Here is a 16,986-nt window from a genome sequence, read left to right as displayed (position 1 = left end):
TCTGTAGCATGAATGTGACCCAAGACATTCCCTCTCTTGAAATCTGGAGGCCCCACCTGGTTTCACTTCACCGTTTTCCCAACGGGACTTTCTGAGCGTTGCTCCTCTCATGTATCATATTTAGGAGATGAGAGAGCCAGGACCTGAGTCATGACGGCTGCTCCTGGGTTTCGAATTTCTTCACTAGAGCGCTGGTTTGCAAACATTGCGCCTGTCACTCTTCCGTAACGGCTGATTTGCTGTTGCTTAAGAGCGATGGCAGAGAGACAGGCGCTGGGACAGAGAGAGGGACGTTCTGGTTCACCTCCCTGAACCCCATGAGGATTCATGAGGACTAGCTGCAGTTAGAACAAACATCCCCCACGTGGCCGTGTGTGTTCCTCACCAGCTGTGGTTCTGTGACATGTGGGGACTGAGCGAAGGAGGAAACTATGGGAGGTGGAGACCCAAATGGGCAGGTCTGCAGAAAGCAACCCGGTGAAAGATGGCTGCGGAAAAAGCGTGCCTGGAAGGAAAAGCATGTTTGTGTGTAGGCCTGTTCACTTGTGGACACTGGACAAGCCGTCTCTCTACACATCTGCAAGTTTTTGTGTGAAAGGGTGCGGAATCGTTGATTACGGAGGACTACAGACACTACACTCATTGATGATTACCTGGGAATAACTGTACAGGTGTCAGTTCAACTAGTGTATACAAAGGCGCACATATTGTACACTTGTTAAAGATATCATGTGGACACACCTTGTGTGTTTGGCTTTGTCTAGAGAGTAATTTCCCTTATTAGTAAAGAAGCCTAGGAGAAAGAGGGCAGGAAAACCCCAGAAGTCATCAGCGAGCTTAAATGATCTCAGGGTATCACAGCATGGCAATCCATTGCGACCGCAGAACTCTGGGTCACTGAACAAACAATTAGGGCACCCTTTACATGCTCAAGTGGGACGCGGGTGGTGCTGTGGGTTAAACCACAGAGCCTAGGACTTGCTGATCAGAAGGTCGGCGGTTCGAATCTCCGCAACGGGGTGAGCTCCCGTTGCTTGGTTCCTGCTCCTGCCAACCTAGCAGTTTGAAAGCACATCAAAGTGCAAGTAGATAAATAGGTACCGCTCCGGCGGGAAGGTAAACGGCGTTTCTGTGTGCTGCTCTGGTTCGCCAGAAGCAGCTTAGTCATGCTGGCCACATGACCCGGAAGCTGTACGCCGGCTCCCTCGGCCAATAAAGCAAGATGAGCGCCGCAACCCCAGAGTCGGTCACAACTGGACCTAATGGTCAGGGTTCCCTTTACCTTTACCTTATATGCTCAAGTAGCAATTTTTGTCTTTTAATAGAAAAGGGCTATTTGGGAAAGCAAGTTCAAGACGTTCTTACTGAGGAGGAACAATAACGTTCTGCGAAAGTGGGGTAACTGAGAAACCCTCCATGCTCTGGCAAATGGCTAGGGAGATAACAAGGCTTTCAAGTTGGTTTGAAACAGCTTATCAGAGAGGAAGTAGGGGAATGGTTTACAATTTTATGACTGTCAGCTGGTCTGAACACATTGGATATGATGCTTGGTCCTGCTCACTGACCACAGCAATAAAGATTTGAATTGATTTGGGTATTATCCTGTTTGTTTCTGTTTGTGAATCACTTCCTGTGAAACATCCTGGAGCACCTCAACAATGAAAAACTCTCAAAAATAAAACATATATAAAACAATTTTATGTATAAAGGCAATTAAAACATTTTCATACACACACGCACACACAAAAACATATATCAGATTAAGACAATTCCATATAAGAGAACAATTTCAAATTGAATACGAGTTCAGACTGGGATAAAGAATCCCCACTGAAAAGGTTTGTTGGAAGAGGAATGTCTTGAATAGACCCCAGAAAGACAATAAGAACTTGTCTGAAACATAACTGCATGGCACTCCAGAGGGCAGGTGCTACCACACTAAAAGCCCTGTCCCAATATTGTATGTATGCAGCAGACCTCCTGGTGGGCCCACCTGCTATTTGGGGTGGGGGGGTGTAGTTACCAAGGATCAACACATCTGCTGGCATTTTGGGACTCTCTTTGGGGGAGTGGCCATGTGGGCTATAAGGTGAGCCCTCCCCTACTTCTGAAAGTCACTGCTAGGGATGGGGGAGAAATTTGAGCCCACTCACATTCGAAGACGAACTTAGCAAATCTGTGTTTTGTGAAATAACTTACAACCCGAAATGCAGCCATCCTTTGAAATCCTAGGGATATGAGAGATTTCTCCCTGCTGTACATAATGTTATAGGCTTAGTGGGGGAGGGGGGTCAATCTGGATGACCCTTCAAAAGCTATGTCTTGGGGATCGCCCTGGAACTCTAATGGGGAGGGCAGATCAGTTGGGATGTTAATGCTGCGAGTTCCTCCATCCTATGCTCAGGTTGTATATATGTGTAAACAAAACTATATAATCCGAAAGATACTGCAATCTCTGCTGACCCTTTTCCCAAGGAAACTGAACCTGGATAGGTGCTAGAACCTAGTCTCTTGCTGCTCAGAGATTGGGGAACATGCAACACTGGTGTCAGAAGTGGGCTTCCGGGAGGAGGAAGTATGAGCCCTTCCATTCCATGCTCAGGATGTATATAGGTATGTGTAAATAAAGCCGTATAATCCTAAAGACACCACAGTCTCCACCTACCTTCATTCCACAGAAACCAAAGTCTGAGTAAGTGCTGGAACCCCTAGATTCTCTTGCTGCTCAGAGATTGGGCTGTGTGTTACAATATCTATCACGTTCCCAGCTCTTACCTATTTTCTAAACATTATTATTATTATTATTATTATTATTATTATTATTACTACTACTACTACTACTACTACTACTACTACTATTATTATTATTATTATTTCACCATTATTATTATTTCAGCCAGCCTGGTGCAGTGGTTACAATGCTGGACTAGGACTTGGGAGAGACTAGGGTTCAAATCCCCCACTTGGCTATGAAGCTCACTTGGTGGCCTTGGGCCTCTCAGCCTAACCCACCTCACAGGGCTGTTGTGGGAATTAAACGAGGAGGGTGAGAACCATGCATGCCACCTTGAGCTCCTTGGAGAACAAAGTGGGATATAAATGCAATATATCAGTCACAAAATAAAAATAATCAAAGAGGTATCTGGGGTGGGAGTTACTCTCTGTCACAGCTGCTGCAGGAATTCCTGAGCGTGCATTGACATTCTCTCCCTCTCTCCAGGATTCACTGTTGCAAGGCAGGATGAGTTGGGAAGCAGGAGCTCAGCCATGCAGGTCTTTGGCTGCACTCACGTCCTCGCTGGGCCTCCTTAGCCAAAGCTGCCTCCTTCCCTTCCCTCCAGGACGGGGCTGTTGATTCCAGGCACACATTCCGCACACCTGCTCTTGATCCCCTGTGGCTTTCTCCGCCTCCCCTGGCGACCTGCCTGGCCCTGCCTTCCCCTCTCAAGGAGCTCGCTCTGCAGCTCCACTCCATGCCCAGGGAGAGACCCCTGCCAGCCGCCCCTTCCCTCCCGTCCCCTCCCTCCCTCCGCCATCTCCTGGGATCCTTCGCTCACTGGAGGCCGCAGAGAGCTCCGCAGGTGAGTGGACCTCCCCCCATTTCCCCACTCCAGCCACGTCCTGGCCCAGCTGGGCATTTCAGGGGCTCAGCAAACGGGGTTAACCTTCAGTCTGCCTGAAGCACCCCAGATTGCCTTGGCAAAGGAAGAAGAGGTTTCTGGGCATCAGTGCCATGGGCCCAGCTGTTGTGGGTTGGGTCAAATGCTGCCTGAGACAGGCGGGGATCCCACCAGAGAGGGACTGGCACCCCACAGGGGTATTTCCACATGCTCATATAGATTCATAGAGTTGGAAGGGACCCTGAGGATCATCAAGTCCAACCCCCTGCAATGCAGGAATATGCAGCTGCCCCTTATGGGGACTGAACCTGCAACCTTGGCATTACCAGCACCATGCTCAAACCAACTGAGCTATCCAGCTGATAGAAAGCCCAGTATCATTTCTCCCCAGATCAGCCTTTGTGTGTTCAGGTAGTCTTTGTTTGTTCTGAGAACTACCAAGCCAGATCCTTGGGTCCATCTAGCTCAGTACTGTCTACACTGATTGGCAGCTGCTCCTTGGGGTTACAGGCGCAGGGGTGTCTCCAGAGAGGGTCTTCCAGCTCTGTCTGAAGATGCCAGGGATTGAACCTGTGACCTTCTGCCTGCAAAGGAGGTGCTCAACAACCGAGCTAAGATTCCAGTTCCAAACCAAGGGCTGCTTTATAGAGGATTGTAGAAATCTGCCATATACTTCAACAGACCCTTAGTCTATCTAACTCAGTACTGTCTGCACTGACTGGCAGCAGCTCTCCAAGGTTTTAGACAGTGAATCTTTTCCCCAGCCCTATTTTGAGACGTCACTGAGGATTGAACCTGGGACCTTCTGCATGCAAAGCAGATATTCTGCTGCTCAGCTACATTTCTTGATCTATGGAGATTCCAACTCAAATCCCACTTTTGTTTTCCTGAGACAGCATCCTTGATTTGCTGCTGGCTCTTAGGCCTGGCACTGTCCTGGTTAACTTAGCCTTGGTCAGGTGGAAGTGACAGCAGTGACCCGGCCTTACACATTAATCTCCTTTCCTGACCTTTGACCTCTCCAGTTTGTCTTTTTGTGGGACAGTTCCACCTTTGGTGACATTTCCTGTTGACAATCTTCCTGGCTGCTAAGATAAGCTGTTCAGATCTGTGTTTGCAAGACCTGAGCTGCGTTGCAAACCACTTTGCCTGGATCAATTCAGCTCACGCTTGACAAGTGCTGCAGAACTTTCGAAAACATATTGAGTTGTGGAAAGGGCCTGTTCTAAGGCCTTGGGAACTCCGCAAACAGACGGAAATGAATAACTAGCTCAGCTCTATGGTTTTGCAAGCAGAACTGACGGCATGGGCCTTCTCAGAACGGTGTCACCATTACTGGTGTATGATGACTACTAGCTGCTAACTCGTTCTCAGAGCCAAAACTAAACCGCCCAAGCAGGGAAGTATCAGCAGGCTTGCATGAACCACCAGTTTTGCAAAAGTATGACAAATATTTAGAAAATAAACCCCTAAGGGAGAGGGAACCTCCCCAAACAGCCCACAAAGACGTAAGAAGAGCTTGCTGGAACAGGCCAATGGCCCATCTAGTCCAGCACCCCATTCTCACAGGGGCCAATCAGATGCCCCAATGGGAAACCCACAAGCAGGATTCCAGCACAAAAGCACCCTCCCCTTCTATGGTTTCCAGCAACTGGGATTCAGAAGCATTGCTGCATCCAACTGTGAAGGCAGAGCACAGCCATCGTGGCTAATAGCCCTTGATAACCTCATGCCCAATGAAACGCGGGTGGCGTTGTGGGTTAAACCACAGAGCCTAGGACTTGCCGATCAGAAGGTCGGCAGTTCAAATCCCTGCGACGGGGTGAGCTCCTGTTGCTCGGTCCCTGCTCCTGCCAACCTCGCAGTTCGAAAGCACGTCAAAGTGCAAGTAGATAAATAGGTACCACTCTGGCGGGAAGGTAAACGGCGTTTCTGTGCACTGCTCTGGTTCACCTGAAGCGGCTTAGTCATGCTGGCCACATGACCCGGAAGCTGTACGCTGGCTCCCTTGGCCAATAAAGCGAGATGAGCGCCGCAACCCCAGAGTCGGCCACGACTGGACCTAATGGTCAGGGGTCCCTTTACCTTTACCTAACCTGATGCCCTGCAAGCATCCTGGAGAAAATGGCCACTGTGAGAAGAGCATGCTGGACTGGATGAGCTACTGGCCTGATCCAGCAGGCTCTCCTTATGCTCTTAGTTCCATCGCCTGCATGCCATAAGCATGGAGGGCAATGCCAGGCAGAGATCTCTGGAAGCCAACAAGCAGTGCAGATCCCTCGCTGGCCCTTGTCCAGCCTTTCATGACAAAGAACTTTTCATTCTCGGCCCCTGCCCTTCACATTCCTTTGCCAGAGTACGTTCCTAGATAGGTATGCCTTGAATACCTGAGAATTCGCCTCCTCAAAAGGAACACCCGCACATTTGCTCTTGCAAATAAATCTCCCCAACAGAGTGTTGCGCACTTAATGCACCCCAAGTGAGCCACACACTGTTTTCGCCAGGCGTCTGAATGCATTACCTTTACTTTATCTTCATCATCTATTCAACGTACATCCCGCCCTTCCTCCCTAAGGAGCCACGGGCAAGAAACTGATGATCAACAACAACATCGTTTGGAAACATCATGCAAACAGCTTTAAACAATTGCATTCACTCAGCTGGTAGTTTCAGTGTTGTCTGGGACAGTGTCTTTCTGCCAGCCAAGGCCTGGGTAAAACACATTTAAAAAAAAAAATTCCTCCTGAAAGTCAATAATGAGGGAGGCAGATGCACCTCACGAGGGAAGGCATTCCAGAACCAGGGAGCCACCACTGAAAATGCCCTGTCATGGGTCAACATCAACCAGGCAGCCCAAAGAGGGTGGGTGGGGATATAGGGCAGCCCACACCCCAATGTTATCTACTTGGTCTATGTCACTCCATGAAAATGTGAAGAATTAGAGCATGAGAGTGTTGGTCTAGGACTGTGGAGACCCAGATTCAAAACCCGCAAGCAGGACCTGAGCACAAGCACCACCTCCCCTTGTAGCAGTTCCCAGCAGCTGATGTCCAAAACATTACTGCCTCTAGCTGTGGATCCATGCTAGCCTTCTCCTATGAGAATACGGGGGGGGGGGGTGTCTTTCCAGTACTCCACTTGTGAGCTTAACAATGCGCTCAACCTTATTAGGGCGGTCGCTTGATTAAAGAGATCTTATCCGATTCACCGCGTCGCTTTTGGGGCTGTGATCCTAAAGATGTTTACAAGGGAAGGAGTGGATGGCAGCAGGTTGCCTTGAGTGGAGCCACCCTCCACGTTCCCTGGCTTCTATTTCCACAGACCTCTGAGATGATGGCTTGCTGGCTGCTGCTGCTGCTGCTGTTGTGCGGTGTGTCTGGTAACATTCACTGCCCAGACCGGTTTGGTGCTTTCAGTGGCAGGGGCGTGGCCCTGCTGCTTGTGGACCTCACGCCTTCCAAGGAGGACAAGACGATGTCTGGAGCAGACTGCATGGAAGTGGGAAGGCCATTGACCTAGATAGCTTGCTATCATAACACTGGCTGGCAGCAGCAATGGCTCTCTGTGGTTTTAGGCAGGGAGTCTATTCCCCAGCTCTACCTGGAGATGCCAGCAGGGATTAGACCCAGGACCTCTTGCATGCAGAGCAGATGCTCTACCGGCCAGAACTACAGCCTTTCCTCTATAAACAGCCCAAGGCTCCAGTCCTCATTGTTCTGACTAAAGGTTTAACTCAGGAAGCTGCCTTTTGCCAAGTGAAACCACTGGTCCATCTGGCTCAATATTCTCTATACTGACTGGCAGCAGCTCTCCAAGGTCTTAGGGAGTCTTTTCCCAGTTCTGCTCTGAGATGCCAGCAGGGATTGGGCGCTTTGCATGCAAAGGAGACGCTGTGTCCCACCCTGCTTGGTAATCCAATTGCTCCTGCTTTTCCTGATTGAACCTGGGAGCTTTTGCAAGCGAAGCTGATGCTTTGTCACAGAGCACCAGTCCTTCCCAATCAGGAATGTAGAAAGCAGCTGCCTTAGAATGAGCCAGTCCAACTTTCCACCTAGTTCAGTATTGCTTACACTGACTGGCAACATGCAAAACAGGAGCTCAGTTACAGAGCTGCAGTCCTCCGCCTTTCCATCATCTCCTACATGATTCTTTTTGACCTGGAGATCAATTCTGGGACTTTCCTTACTGAAAGCAAATCTTCTGTCCCTGAGCTACACACCTGGCACCTGTCAGAAGCTTTCCTGTGGATTAGAGCCCACTTTTACCTAAGGCAGGGAACACGTTCCTCTATTGTCAGGTGTATCCCTCTCTATGCACAAATGGGTGATAAGGAAACAAAATGGCAAAGGCTGGCATTAAGTGGCAATGGCATGCAACAGCTACAGTCCGTGGCAAGTCGATCAGAGCCGAAACATCAGCAAAAAGGCCATTTGAAGCAGTGGTAATTAGTGACAACAGAAATCATGTTTACGTGGTGGAAAATAGAGCCAGAGCTGAAATGATTGCAAAATGAAACCGATGGACCTTCACAACCCACAATTTACTTAGCACTGCTGAGTAAATCAGCCCCTGGAATGGGATAGGAAACTGTTGTCTTGATTCAGACCTGAATGTATTGAATCAAACTATTCAATAAATTAACCTAAGAACATAAGAAGATCCTACTGGATCAAGCCAATCTAATCCAGCATCCTGTTCTTGCTGTGGCCAGCCAACGGAAAACCTGCACGCAGGATTTGAGCACAAGAGCTCTCTCTCCCATCTTGGCATTTCCAGGAACTCATATCCAGAAGCATTACTGCCTCCGACCATGTAAGCAGAGCATAGCCATCATGGATATGAGTCACTGATAGCCTTATCTGCATTGAATTTGTCCAATCCTCTTTTACAGCCATCCAAGTTAGTGGCCATCACTGCCTCCTGTGGAAGTGATTCCATCGTTTAACTATTTGCGGTGTGAAGGACTTTCTTTTCTCTGGCCTGAATCTTCCAGCATTCAGCTTCATGGCATGTTCATGAGTTCTAGCATTATGAAAGAGGGAGAAAAAACTTTTCTCTATCCTGCAATGCAGGAGGTTGGATTAGATGACATTTTGGGTCCCTTTGAGTCACTTTCCCCGTGCCATGCATAATTTATTAAGTGTCTATCTTGCCAACTCTCACTCGCTTTCCCCCTGAAATACGGTGCCAAAAACACAGCAAAATCTTCACACCTATGGGAGTGGCTCCATCTCTGGATCATTCCGGATGCCCTTTTCTGAACTTCCCCAAGCTCTGCAACACCTTTTCTATTCAACAGCATCCGGCCAGCCTCTTTCACCCATCTTATCCCTGGCTGGTTTCCCCAAGCGATACAGGAACAGGGAAACTCAGCCCTCTCGTCCCAGATGTGCCGCAACGATCCCAGCCTATATGATGCAGAGGAATCCCGGGGAACAGGTTTGAGCCTCTGGGTCCTCTCAGCCAGGATGGAGCCAGGAAACTCCACCCACTGTTGCAGCCTATAATTTTCCCAAATTTCCCCACCTGCCTCACACTCCCAAGTCTTCCCGCTCACCACTCGGCTGCAGGTGCGCAGCAGGGGAGACCAAAGTTCCAGAAGCCATGGCCTCCATGGGAATCCAAGTCCTGGGCATCTCCCTTTCCATCATCGGCTGGCTGGGCTCGCTTGTGTGCTGCATTCTCCCCATGTGGAAAGTGGCCATCTCCCAGGAAGACAACATCCTGCTCTCCAAGCGCATCTGGGAGGGCCTGTGGATGAACTGCGTGATGCAGAGCACTGGGCAGATGCAGTGCACGCAGTATGAGGCCATCCTGGGCCTGCCGCAGGACGTCCAGGCTGGCCGGGCCCTGGTGGTCATCGCCATTGTGCTGGCGGTGGTGGGCACCTGCTTCGCCATCCTGGGCGGCAAGTGCACCAACTGCGTGGAGGAGGAAGTCCCCAAGGCCCGGGTCATCATCGCGGCTGGTGTCTTCTTCATCCTCTCGGGATTCCTGCTTCTCATCCCCCTCTGCTGGACCACCCATGCCATCATCCAGGACTTCCACAACCCCATGCTCGCCTACAACCAGAGGCGGGATTTTGGGCCTTCCTTGTTCATCGGCTGGGCCTCCAGCAGCCTCCTGATCATCGGCGGGGCCTTGCTGTGCTGCAACTGCCCTCCGAAAAGTGAGAAGCCATATTCAGCAAAGTACATGGCGGCGCGGTCAGTGCCTGCCAGTAACTACGTCTAAGGACCATCCCCTTCTCCTGAGGGACCTTTCCACCATGAAGGCGACTGAGTAGGTTTTACTGCGGATGGAGAGGGACCTCCTTCGCTGCCTGAGTCTCTCTCCCACCCCCCACACTTTGTGTCTTGACTCTGGAAGCAGCCTTTGTTTGCTGTGCCCACCAAATCCTAAAACGGGAACGCGGCTAGGTTGACCACCAAAGCAGGCCAGGAACTGGCTTCCGTCACACTGCCTTTGAGCTGCAGAAGCAGAGTGCGCTTCCAAACCACCCGGCGGATGTTAGATTTCTAAGCTGGACTGAAGCTTTTGAGGGAAGCTTCCTTGTGACTTTGAGACTCAAGAGCCACAAAGGGATGGGACTAACAGCCCCAGGATGGTGGGGGTTAAGGGTTTGTGTGTGTGTCTCTGTGTTCCAGGAGCATTTCTGGGTTTGCCTAGGATTGGAAGCTGCATCTCGCTACCTGGCTTGGAACTGTGGAGTGGCAGGGGGAAGCCAGTGAGAGTCTGCATTGTGGTGTTGTGGTTAGAGTGACAGGTTAGGAACTGGGAGAGACCAGGGTTCAAATCCCCCCTTGGGCACGAAGCTCACAGGGTGCAACCTTGGGGACCAGTCGCTGCCAGAAATGTTGTATCAGGGGCTAGGGACCTCCAGAGACTCTTCAGGATGCTCCAGGTCAATTTCTGAACCTCTTTCCCTCTGGTTAGTGGCTCTAGCCCATTATTCAGTCAGTATATTTTTGGGGAAGTGGGTGTTTTGACCTATGCTGGCCTACTTAGTGTGGCAGCCTTCCATCGGTGCCGCCAGCCAGCAGAACTGTGTGCTCCCACCAGCTACAGTAACATCCAACTATCTTGTTTTCCATGGCCCAAGCAATGCTCTGAGGCTGATCTCTCCTTTGACAGCCAGGCTTTTCATATTCTGCCTCTGCCTGAATCAGGGATGCCCTAGTAGGAAGAGGGGGAGAGAGGTGGGAGAGAGACAGAGAGATAGAGAATCTCAAGTTAGGCATTCTGGTGTTTGTGCGTGTGTGTGTTTCAGTATTTTATTTTTGCATTTTCAAATTGCCTTTTATTTGATTGTAAATTCCATCCAGCAGCCTAGAAATGCTTTGAATAAATAACAAAAAAGAAGCATACCTTTCTGTCCTCTCCATTCCACATACTCCTTTCATGCAATTGCTTTACATCATTTCGGTGCTGAGGGGGAAATGAGTCACTTTCTCATTAACGGTTGCAAGATCTTCTGTCATCTTCTTGGGGCTGTGACGTTTAGCCTGCTAAGGAAGCCAGCTGTGGTGTAGTGGTTAGAGTGTCAGACTAGGACCTGGGAAAGACCAGGTTCAAATTCCCCACCACCCCTGAAACTCACTCTTAGCCTCATCTAACTTGCAAGGTTGTTGTGAGGATTAAATGAGGAGGAAGAGAACCATGTCAGTCACTCTGAGCTCCTTGGAGAAAATAGGTGGGATATAAATGCCACAAATAAATATTAAATAAATTATGGGGGCTCCTGTGCCCCTTTTTCAGGGATTGTATTCAATCACTGACCCTTATATATTTCTCTTCAGTTGTTTTTTGCTAGATCATTAACAACCTTGAAGGTCCCTGAGGTAGAATGGGGTGGAGGGTGGGGGAAATGAATAAACACTGGCTTGTGTCTAAGCGCAGGGAGAAATTTGGTTTGGTTTGCATTTCAAGTTGAGCCTGATTTGCTCTCCCAAAACATTTTGCAAATCAAAAAAGCCATCCTTTGAAATCTGCAGCTTCTGAATTTTGCACAACCAAATAATGTGTACATGAGGGGAAAGGGCACGTTAAAAAATGCCAACATTCATGTAAATAATATTAAAATGCATTATATTGCAGGGGTTGGACTAGATGACCCTTGAGGTTCCTACCAACTCTACAAATCTATTATTCCTCAATCATTTTGTAGCTACTTCCCCCACCTCCACGATACCCTTTCTGTTAGGTGAGGCAACAAGAACAGCAGGTAAATATTCCTAATGGGACTGAACCACCTTTCCGGCTGCTTAGCGGGCGGGCGGGCAGGGAGGCGGGCGAGTCTTTTAGTAACCTGATTGCTCTGCCACCTTTGTGTTGGCACATTACTAATTCCAAGGAAGAGGAAGAAGACACTGTATACCAGACTGGGGCGCGTGTGTGTGCCAGGGGTGGGGATAGAACTGGTTTTGAGAGGTAAAGAGCTGATATAGGTCTCTTGAGCAAGAAGAGGGGAAGTTTTGAGTTTGCAAACAGCCCAGAGGAACATCGGAAGCTGCCTTGTATGGAATCAGGTCATGGGCTCATCTAGCTCGGCACTGTCTAAAGTGATGGGCAGGATTTCAGACTGCAGCCTCCTGTGGAAATGAGTTCCATGGTTTAACCATCTGTGGTGTGAAGAAGGACTTTATTTTCTTTGTCCTGAATCTTCCAGCATTCAGATTAATGGCATGTTCTTGAGTTCTAACATTATGAGAGAGAGAGAGAACACATTCCAGTCAAGCCCCATCAGCGGACCAGATGAGAAATTTAAGCAAAGCAAATGCTCAAAAGGAAATGTTTTCTCTCTGACTTTCTCCTCCCCTTCTCTCTCTTTTTGATGAGCTTAACATTCACAGTAGAAAACCTGATCAGTCATGGTCTGCAGATGCCGGTCTTATACTGGTTGGGATGTCTTGCTTCAGCATTATAGTGGGGGCCACAGATAGATCTGAAGTCCATGTTTCTATAAAATATAAGCCATTTGGAGCTGTGTGGAGGGGAGGCCGGGCAAGTCTCTAGTTGGGATGCATCAATATTAGTCTGTCTCCATCCTTCTCACATAAACAGTTCCATACTATCTGCAGGGCCCTGCGGCCTTCTGAAGACTCCCAGCAGACAGCAGAGAAAATGGCGAGAGCCACAGTTTAGCACATGGGTAGGCAAACTGAGGCCTGGGGGCCGGATCCGGCCCAATCACCTTCTAAATCCGGCCCGTGGGCGGTCCGGGAATCAGCGTGTTTTTACAGGAGTAGAATGTGTCCTTTTCTTTAAAATGCATCTCTGGGTTATTTGTGGGGCATCGGAATCAGTTCATTATTTTTTTTCTCAAAATATAATCTGGCCCCCCACAAGGTCTGAGGGACAGTGGACCGGCCCCCTGCTGAAAAAGTTTGCTGACCCCTGGTCTAGCAACATCATTCTGGAGCAACGGCAGGTTCTTTCCTCACACCTACAGCTTCTTTCTTAGGTGGAGATGTTTTTGAACACCAGATGTTTTTGAACACTGTTCCCACGCAAGGGCTGAAGCAGGCAGGCCGTCCCTTGCCTCAGGCCGCCTCATGGCTTCAAATCGGCTGCCATCTTGGGTGGGAGGGCAAACAGAGAGAGGGTGCGGAAGGAGGCACTCCTCCCTCACGGCCAGCACCACAGAAGGAGACTCTTGCTCAAGAGGTGGCAATGCAACGCAGACTCCATGGGAGCGCTTGGGCCTCCTCCTCTCTGAGCCGGAAGCCGAGACTGGTCTCCTAGGGCTGGCGGCAGCTAAGCTACAACCCCCTGAACTACACCCCCTTGCACCCGCTCCCTGCCAGGTGTGGCGGCCAGAAAAACAGGCTGTGGGCCTCCTCAAAGGCGGCTGCATTTGGGGTGGAAGTGTTTGCTGAGATCTCTTTGATAACTCAGCAAATGATTGCTCCATCTTCCCACCTGGCAAATTTGAACCTGTGTACGAAAATGGAGCGGGATTTGAGAAGTAAATAACTTAATATTCATTTCTCAGCGGCAGCCTGGGGCTGTGTTGCCGAATCCTAGAAAACCTTTAATAATTTGGATTGCTGGCGCTCTAGGGTTTGGCAAATTGCCCTTCTTGAAAATGTATCTCATAAGCTAAAAGTATCTAAGGGGCAGAGCTCAAATGACCATATACCTATGGTGTGTGTGTGTGTGTGTGTGTGTGTGTGTGTGTGTATGTGTGTGTGTATGTATGTATGCAATGCTTTTTTTTCTTTAAAAATGTTTAAGGGTACTCTCATTTTGACTCAAGAAAATCACCATTTTATAGTTCAAATCGGGGAAAATAAATACAGTAAATGGACAAAAGTACAAAGATTCACAAAATGTTTAGGGGCATGCGTACCCCTGTGTACCCCTAGAAAAAAAGCTCTGTAGGTAGGTAGGTGTGTGCATGTAAACAGCCAGAGCTGTTTAGCTTCTTTGAATAAAGGGTCAACTTCACTGAAACCGGGTGTTTTATGGCTGACCTACTCCTGACTCTGGCTCCTGACAATATACAGTGGAACCTCAGTTTTCAAGCATCTTGGAAGTCAAATGTTTCGGCTTTTGAATGCCAAAAACCTAGAAGTAATTGCTTTGGTTTTCGAATGCTTTTCTGAAGCTGAATGTGCCACATGGCTTCCGTATTGAGTTTTCTGGACGGAAATGCTTCCAGAAATGCACGCTTCAGGTTTCGAACGTTTTGGAAGTTGAACAGTCTTCTGGAACGGATTACGTTCGAAAACCGAGGTTCCACTGTATTCAGAATCCCCTCAGTCCAGACCCTTGAAAAGTTTGGGAAGCATTATCTGGCATTCTCCCAACCCCAAGGCTCCTGCACCCAACTAACCGCCCTCTGTGTGTTTCCCCAGCAGGGGGGAGCACGATGGCGGTCCTGGCCTTGCAGATGGGAGGCCTGGTGTTGTCGGTCCTGGGCTTCCTGGGCGCCATCTTGGCCTGTGCCATGCCCATGTGGAAAGTGACGGCCTTCATTGGCTCCAACATCATCGTGGCCCAGGTCTTCTGGGAAGGGCTGTGGATGAACTGCGTCTACGAGAGCACCGGCCAGATGCAATGCAAGGTTTACGACTCCCTGCTGGACCTCCCCGCTGACCTTCAGGCAGCCCGCGCCCTGGTGGTGGTCTCCATCGCCATCTCCGCCCTGGCCCTACTCGTGGCCATCACCGGAGCCGAGTGCACCCGCTGCGTGGAGGACCCGGAGGCCAAGGGGAGAGTCTCGGCAGTGGCCGGTGGGGGGTTCATCCTGGCCGGGCTGACTCTGCTTGTCCCCATCTCCTGGTCTGCCAGCGCCATCGTCAGCAATTTCTACAACCCCCTGGTGCCCGAGGCCTTGAAGCGAGAGCTGGGCATCTCGCTGTACGTGGGATGGGCAGCCAGTGCCCTCCTAGTCTTCGGAGGGGCCATGCTGTGCTGCCACTTCCCACAGAAGGGGAGCACCAAACCTTACCCAGTGAGATACTGGGCTGGGGGGAGGCACTCCACCCCGGGCAGCTATGCCCGGAAAGACTATGTTTGACTGCTATGTGGGGGCGCACCTCTCGCTTCAGGAGGGGAAAGGTTTCTCACTTCTATAGGATTTGTGCAGGGGGAGAGCAAAGAAGCTGCATGTTGCTTCTTGCAAGTCACTCCTTGCCAGAGTATAAACTCAGGGGGCGTTTGGTACTAAAGGGACACCCATCCCTGGCATGACCCATGATCAGGGAATGGTGGGAGTTGTAGTCAGTCCAGCAAGATCTGGAAGGCCACCGGTTCTCCAGCCATATCAACCTTCGGCAGATCGAATCACATACCCTCCCAAGTGTCCCTGTTTTCCAGGGTCAGTCCCAAATTACAGAAGCAGTCCCAGTTTCTGTTTTGATCCCACAATGTCACAATTTCCCTTTTTCCTCCCCTCCACGTCTTGGAAAACAATTAAAAGTGGCGTGTGTGTAGTAGCTGCAAAAATGGAGTCCTGTTTATACTGAAAATAAAATTCCTGCACCAACTGAAGGAAATGGTGAAGCTGGTGTATGAAGCCTTGAAGGAAAATGTCGCCAATCCACTTAAAATTGCAATGCTTCAGCAGCGAGCCATTTTTCGGAAACGTGTTTATTCCTTGATTGTAAATGGAGCCTTACACTGTCTACTGCAGAGAAGTGAGTCCCACTGTATTCAATGGAGCTTACTCTCAGGTAAATGGGTAAAGACTGTGCAACTTCACACTGAAATCCTAAGCATTTTTACTCAGATCTAAGTCCCATTGAGTTCAATGGGATTTACTCTCTGGTATGTTCCTGATCATTCTCACACTTACTATTATTATATCATTATCATTATCATTATCATCAATCATCATATTAGTATTATATCCTGCCTTTTTCCCTGATAGGAAGGCAGTTTACAGCTTTATTTTTTTCAAATTCCATTTATCTGTTGAAGGTGTTACACACATTCCCTTCCCTCGCACCTTTTTTTCTTTACAACAGTCCTGTGAGGTAGGTTCAACCGAGAGGTTGTAATTGGCTCAAGGTGACCGATGTAGATGTGAATATGATGTATATGTTTGCAGCAAGATCAAATGCAGGGGAAGCTTCTTGATGTGGAAGAGAATGTCAGAGAAATGTTGGAGGATATGGAATCATGGAATCACAGAATCACCGAAATACAGTTGGAAGGGGCCTCATCGTGTCCAACCCCGCTGCTATGCAGGAGCCACAGCTAAAGAATCCCTGACAGGCCCCCATCCAACCTCTGCTTAAAAACCTTCAACAAAGTAAAGCCTTTCTGAGAGAGTCAGTTCCATGTTGCTGGACACCCAACTTCCATCAACCCAAGCTAGCATGAGGCTGTGTAACATTTCCAAAAGCATAAACCTGCGCTCGCACGCCTTTGTTCAGCTTCTGCAAACCCCACCCACATTCGTCCTGTAAAAAGAGAGGAGGGAGAGAGGTGTCCTCCCTATGTAAACTTTGGTGTTTTAAAATAAGCAGTGACTCCTCAAAAAAGAGCACAAGGAAGTTGGTGCAGGTTTAAACCAGGTGCAAAATGCAAATAAAAATACAACTTTAATGGAGCATTGATGCATCACCGCAGGGCTGTGCTGTGGCAATCTTGCCTTAAAGGCAAGAATCCCATTTGGCCCGGGAGACTCCCAAGCTGGGGCTTTTCTGCCCACAAGGAAGCTGTTGGAGCCAAGAGGTCCTGCAACTCCAGTAATTGTGGGCAGGAAGTCAGTATTTATCTGGAGCCTTGATCTCTGAAATATACTCAGAGTCGCAAAGTGATTTCATGCTCTTTATTCAGCTCATAGTGGTGAGGAGGAATGAATGAATGTCCCCTCAAAGTATCTGCTTTATATACATTATTTACACAATGGGCT

At 49.2% G+C, this 16,986-nt stretch overlaps 2 protein-coding genes across 4 annotated transcripts; both read left to right on the top strand.

The window, feature by feature from the left end:
• The first annotated feature begins 3,445 nt into the window (after positions 1 to 3,445).
• LOC310750318 (claudin-4-like) lies at positions 3,446 to 16,676 on the top strand. 3 transcript variants are annotated; one of them, XM_083588209.1, is made up of 2 exons: positions 3,446 to 3,581; positions 14,480 to 16,676. In XM_083588209.1, the coding sequence occupies exon 2, from the start codon at positions 14,494 to 14,496 to the stop codon at positions 15,142 to 15,144; it is 651 nt and encodes a 216-aa protein (XP_083444335.1). In that variant the 5' UTR covers positions 3,446 to 3,581; positions 14,480 to 14,493; the 3' UTR covers positions 15,145 to 16,676. The 3 variants fall into 3 exon arrangements, with proteins under 3 accessions (XP_083444335.1, XP_083444334.1, XP_083444333.1); XM_083588208.1 differs by having other exon boundaries at positions 3,462 to 3,581; positions 14,483 to 16,676; XM_083588207.1 differs by lacking the exon at positions 3,446 to 3,581 and adding an exon at positions 11,128 to 11,844.
• LOC310750324 (claudin-4-like) lies at positions 8,997 to 10,987 on the top strand. Its single transcript, XM_083588215.1, has one exon. It carries the CDS (start codon positions 9,225 to 9,227, stop codon positions 9,852 to 9,854), a length of 630 nt encoding a protein of 209 aa, XP_083444341.1. The 5' UTR covers positions 8,997 to 9,224; the 3' UTR covers positions 9,855 to 10,987.
• Positions 16,677 to 16,986: the final 310 nt, after the last annotated feature.

This window comes from Podarcis filfolensis (assembly GCF_964270895.1).
Source record: "Podarcis filfolensis genome assembly, chromosome: 15".
Classification (NCBI taxonomy): Eukaryota; Metazoa; Chordata; class Lepidosauria; order Squamata; family Lacertidae; genus Podarcis; species Podarcis filfolensis.
The sequence above is the reverse complement of the archived record's forward strand: the minus strand, read 5'-3'. Positions and strand labels throughout refer to the sequence as shown.

Excerpts from the sequence above, each read along its gene's own strand:
- LOC310750324 (XM_083588215.1), top strand. The coding sequence starts at position 9,225 with ATGGCCTCCATGGGAATCCAAGTCCTGGGCATCTCCCTTTCCATCATC.
- LOC310750318 (XM_083588207.1), top strand. The coding sequence starts at position 11,730 with ATGACCCTTGAGGTTCCTACCAACTCTACAAATCTATTATTCCTCAAT. Across the intron at positions 11,845-14,479 it reads TGAGGCAACAAGAACAGCAG|CAGGGGGGAGCACGATGGCG; the intron begins GTAAATATTCCT and ends GTGTTTCCCCAG.